The sequence below is a fragment of the Myotis brandtii genome, unplaced genomic scaffold, assembly GCF_000412655.1.
Source record: "Myotis brandtii unplaced genomic scaffold, ASM41265v1 scaffold475, whole genome shotgun sequence".
NCBI lineage: Eukaryota > Metazoa > Chordata > Mammalia > Chiroptera > Vespertilionidae > Myotis > Myotis brandtii.
This window is the reverse complement of record NW_005368148.1, coordinates 3968694-3972197: the sequence shown is the minus strand read 5'-3', so window position 1 is coordinate 3972197 and position 3504 is coordinate 3968694. Positions and strand designations below refer to the sequence as shown.

The following is a 3504-nucleotide window of genomic DNA, read 5'->3' as shown; positions in this document are numbered from 1 at the left end:
AAATGTAGCAGTTCAGAAAAATATATGTTTATTACCTCACTGTTTCTGTGGGTCAGTACTCAGGCATGGCATAGCTAGGTCCTCTGCTCAAGGTCTCCCCAGGCTGCAATCCAAGTGTTGGCCAGGCTGCTTTCTCAACTGCAGGCTTTCCTGGGAAAGAATGGGCTTCCAACCTCATTCGAGTTTTAGGCAGAACTCATTCCCTTAGAGCAGCGGTTCTCAACCTGTGGGTCACAACCCCTTTGGGGGTCGAACGACCCTTTCACAGGGGTCGCCTAAGACCATCAGAAAACACATATATAATCACATATTGTTTTTGTGATTAATCACTATGCTTTAATTATGTACAATTTGTAACAATGAAAATACATCCTGCATATCAGATATTTACATTACGATTCATAACAGTAGCAAAATTACAGTTATGAAGTAGCAACAAAAAGAATTTTATGGTTGGGGGTCACCACAACATGAGGCACTGTATTAAAAGGTTGTGTCATTAGGAAGGTTGAGAACCACTGCCTTAGGGTCTTATGACTGAGTGTCCTGACTCTTTGCAAGTTATTAGCTGGCGATCACCTGCAGATTCTAGAAGCCAGACACAATGCCTTTCTATGTGGGTTTCCTCGACATAGCTGCTTACTTCATCAGGCCAACAGGGAGAATTTCTTGCTCCAGTCTGCTAAGATGGTTTCTTACAGAATATAAAGTAATCAGAGAATGACATTCCAGCACCTTTGCCATAAACATAATCTAATTAAGGGTTGCCATCCCATCACCTTTGCTAATTCTAGGAGCAAGTCTCAGGTGCCTCCCGAACTCAAGGAAGGTGAGCTACACAAATGCACGGACATGAGGAGGTAAAAATCATTGGAGGGGTCACCTTTGGGTCTGTGTGCCACATTATTATCATGAAAACTTGCTGCTTAGAAAAAGGTAAGTGTGTTTAATTTTAGCAATAGTCCTCCATCATTCTAATTAGGTGTTGGTAAATTTCCTGGGTCGCATCCTGTCCAAGGTAAAAATCCACATGATTGTAGTGTGGAATACATTTGTAATAAATAAGTCTGGTGATGTTCGGGAGTAAACTTTCAATGTCCCTGGGATCAGCCACAATGTCATGTCCACCACTCCACATTGCTGTTGGCACTTCCATCTTAGTAACGTTGTATAAGGGAGGTGTTAACTAAATACAGTTAAAGAGAGGGAGAGAAAAAAGAAGAGTTTTCACGAAAAATCACATTAGAGAAGTAACAAAATCAGTTTTTAAGCATCTACTTTAAATGTTAAAAATGTGCAGTTAGGATACACTTAGTGATATATAAACATTAAAATGTGAAATTTACTTGAAAACACTTTAGTGCAAAAATATGAATTGTAAATTTTAAAAGACCACCATTATACTTTTGATTTGATTTTTGGGGAAATAGAAAAGGATCCTAGAGAAAACGGACACATTTCTTTGGTGGGGCATCTTTCTAGTAGCACTTGGACTTGGAATATGTTCTTTTCAAACAAAATTTTGGATGGGATAAAATAGGACAAATATCAATACCGCTCCACGTGTGCAGAAGTCTGGGCCCAGGGAATTATTGACATTTGAGCAGCCTCTTCAGGGAGCGTTGAGACCCGTACATAAAAACACACATTTGAAATACAATGTTAAAAAGGCAGCCTGTTACAGAAAAATCGGGCCTGGCAAGTTTTTCCTGCCCACTTCTTTCTGGTAACACTACTCTCATGCTGATTTGACAAATTCCACTCCCCCAGTTCCAGGGTAGTCCAGGGGACCAGGCCTGGCCAATTTGTTCTTCATTCTTCTGGCCACAGCGATTATATGAGATGACTAAAACAGGGCCCGAGTTCTCTCTGGAACTTTTTGCCAGAGCTATTAAGAAAAACATTGCCTTTTCCTTTGGGTTTGCAGTTGGAAGAACTATGTGAGCTAGATACATCAGTCACCATCCTACTACTACCATCTTGGAAAGAACTTAAAAATGGAAACAGCATATGAAGGCAGAATTGAGAGAGAAAAAGCAAGAGAGAGCGAACCCCAATGCCAGTGTTTAAGTTCCTGGCTATTGTGAGTTTACCATTGTACATTTTAGCTCAGTAAAGCAGTATAATAGAGTTTGTTTCTGCTACTTGCAACTGGAAGTCTTACCTTTTACCATTTGCTACAGAATAACTTGTTTTCCCTCTAAATTCACATGTTAAAACCCTACCCCAAATATGATTGTATTTGGAGATAAGGCTTTTAGGAGATGATTAGGTTAAATCCAATAGGATTGATGGCCTTATAAGGAGGGAAGACAGAGGTCTCTTTCTCTCTCCAAGAGCACACACCGAGGAAAGACCATGTGAGCACATAGCAAGGAGGAGGCGCTCGGCAAGCCAAAGGGAGCCCTCCCCAGAACCCGACTAGGCCGCTGCCCTGTTCTCAGACTTCCGACTTTCAGAACTGTGACAAATACATTTCTGTTGTTTAAGCCACTCAGTTACGGTATTTTTTTAAATCTCAGCCTGAGCAGATGAATATACAATAGTTAATTTTGGCAGCAAACAGTTTACCCTCAGTTTGTTTGGGTTTTTCTTATTTTCTCCCAAAGTCCTACACAAACTTTTCATAGCGAAACCTGAATCACCATTTTAAAAAATAGAATCTGTAAGCTTAATGATAAAGCTAATACCTGTGAGTCAGATCTTATCCAAACAGGTATCCGAGTCTCACATGGTGAGGCCATCATCTAACAGCTTTTTCTGGGGCAGCTATATACTCTTGCTAAAGCAGGGAATCGGTTAATTACAAGAGTAAATGGTACATCGCCATAGCATGTTTGTGTGTTTGGGCACACCCACTTACACACATATAACCATAGCAGTTTAGAGGAAAATCGAATTTTTCACACCAATTAAGTTACGCATTTTTACTGTTGTGGTTAATATGGTGGCACTTTAAATTTGCTATTCAAAAAGTTTCCAAATTTCCTCAGCCCTGATTTGTAAAGCCCTTGTATCTTTTTAAAAATTTTTTTATTATTATGTTTTAGAGAGAGAGAGAGAGACAGAGAGGAAGGGAGAGGGGGAGAGAGAGTAACATTGATCTGCTGCCTCTTGAACACCTCCTACTGGGGATCTAGCCCTCAACCTAGGCATGTACCCTACCTGGTTTTCACAGATAATGTCAGGAAATATCTTGACATACCATTCTCTGGCTGATAGCACTGCTTCTTCCTGAGGGGAATATTTCTGTTTGGTGTATCTTTAATTATCCTTTATTGTTTATTAAAAAATGAATAGCAAATGACTTTCCAAGACAGTGTTAATAAGACAGTGTTAGCTCCTTTTATGAGAGATGGATAAGAAGTCAGAGAATATGTTCTAGAAACATAAATTATGTATCTTTATTTCTCTCTTTAAAATATGGTCTCAAGCGCTAAGAGTTCTTTCTTCTTCCTTCCTTCCTTCCTTCCTTCCTTCCTTCCTTCCTTTCTCTCTCTCTCT

At 39.8% G+C, this 3504-nt stretch overlaps 1 protein-coding gene across 5 annotated transcripts in view; it reads right to left on the bottom strand.

Annotated features, from left to right (window-relative positions):
- Nucleotides 1–930: 930 nt before the first annotated feature.
- The window catches only part of LOC102239529 (lipase member K), a 36425-nt gene continuing 33851 nt past the window's right edge, over nt 931–3504 (bottom strand). For all 5 annotated transcript variants that reach the window (XM_014547462.1, XM_014547461.1, XM_014547465.1 and 2 more), the window contains one exon: nt 931–1186. In XM_014547462.1, coding sequence (XP_014402948.1) covers nt 953–1186 — 234 coding nt within the window. In that variant the 3' untranslated portion in view covers nt 931–952. The remainder of the gene's footprint in view (nt 1187–3504) is intronic.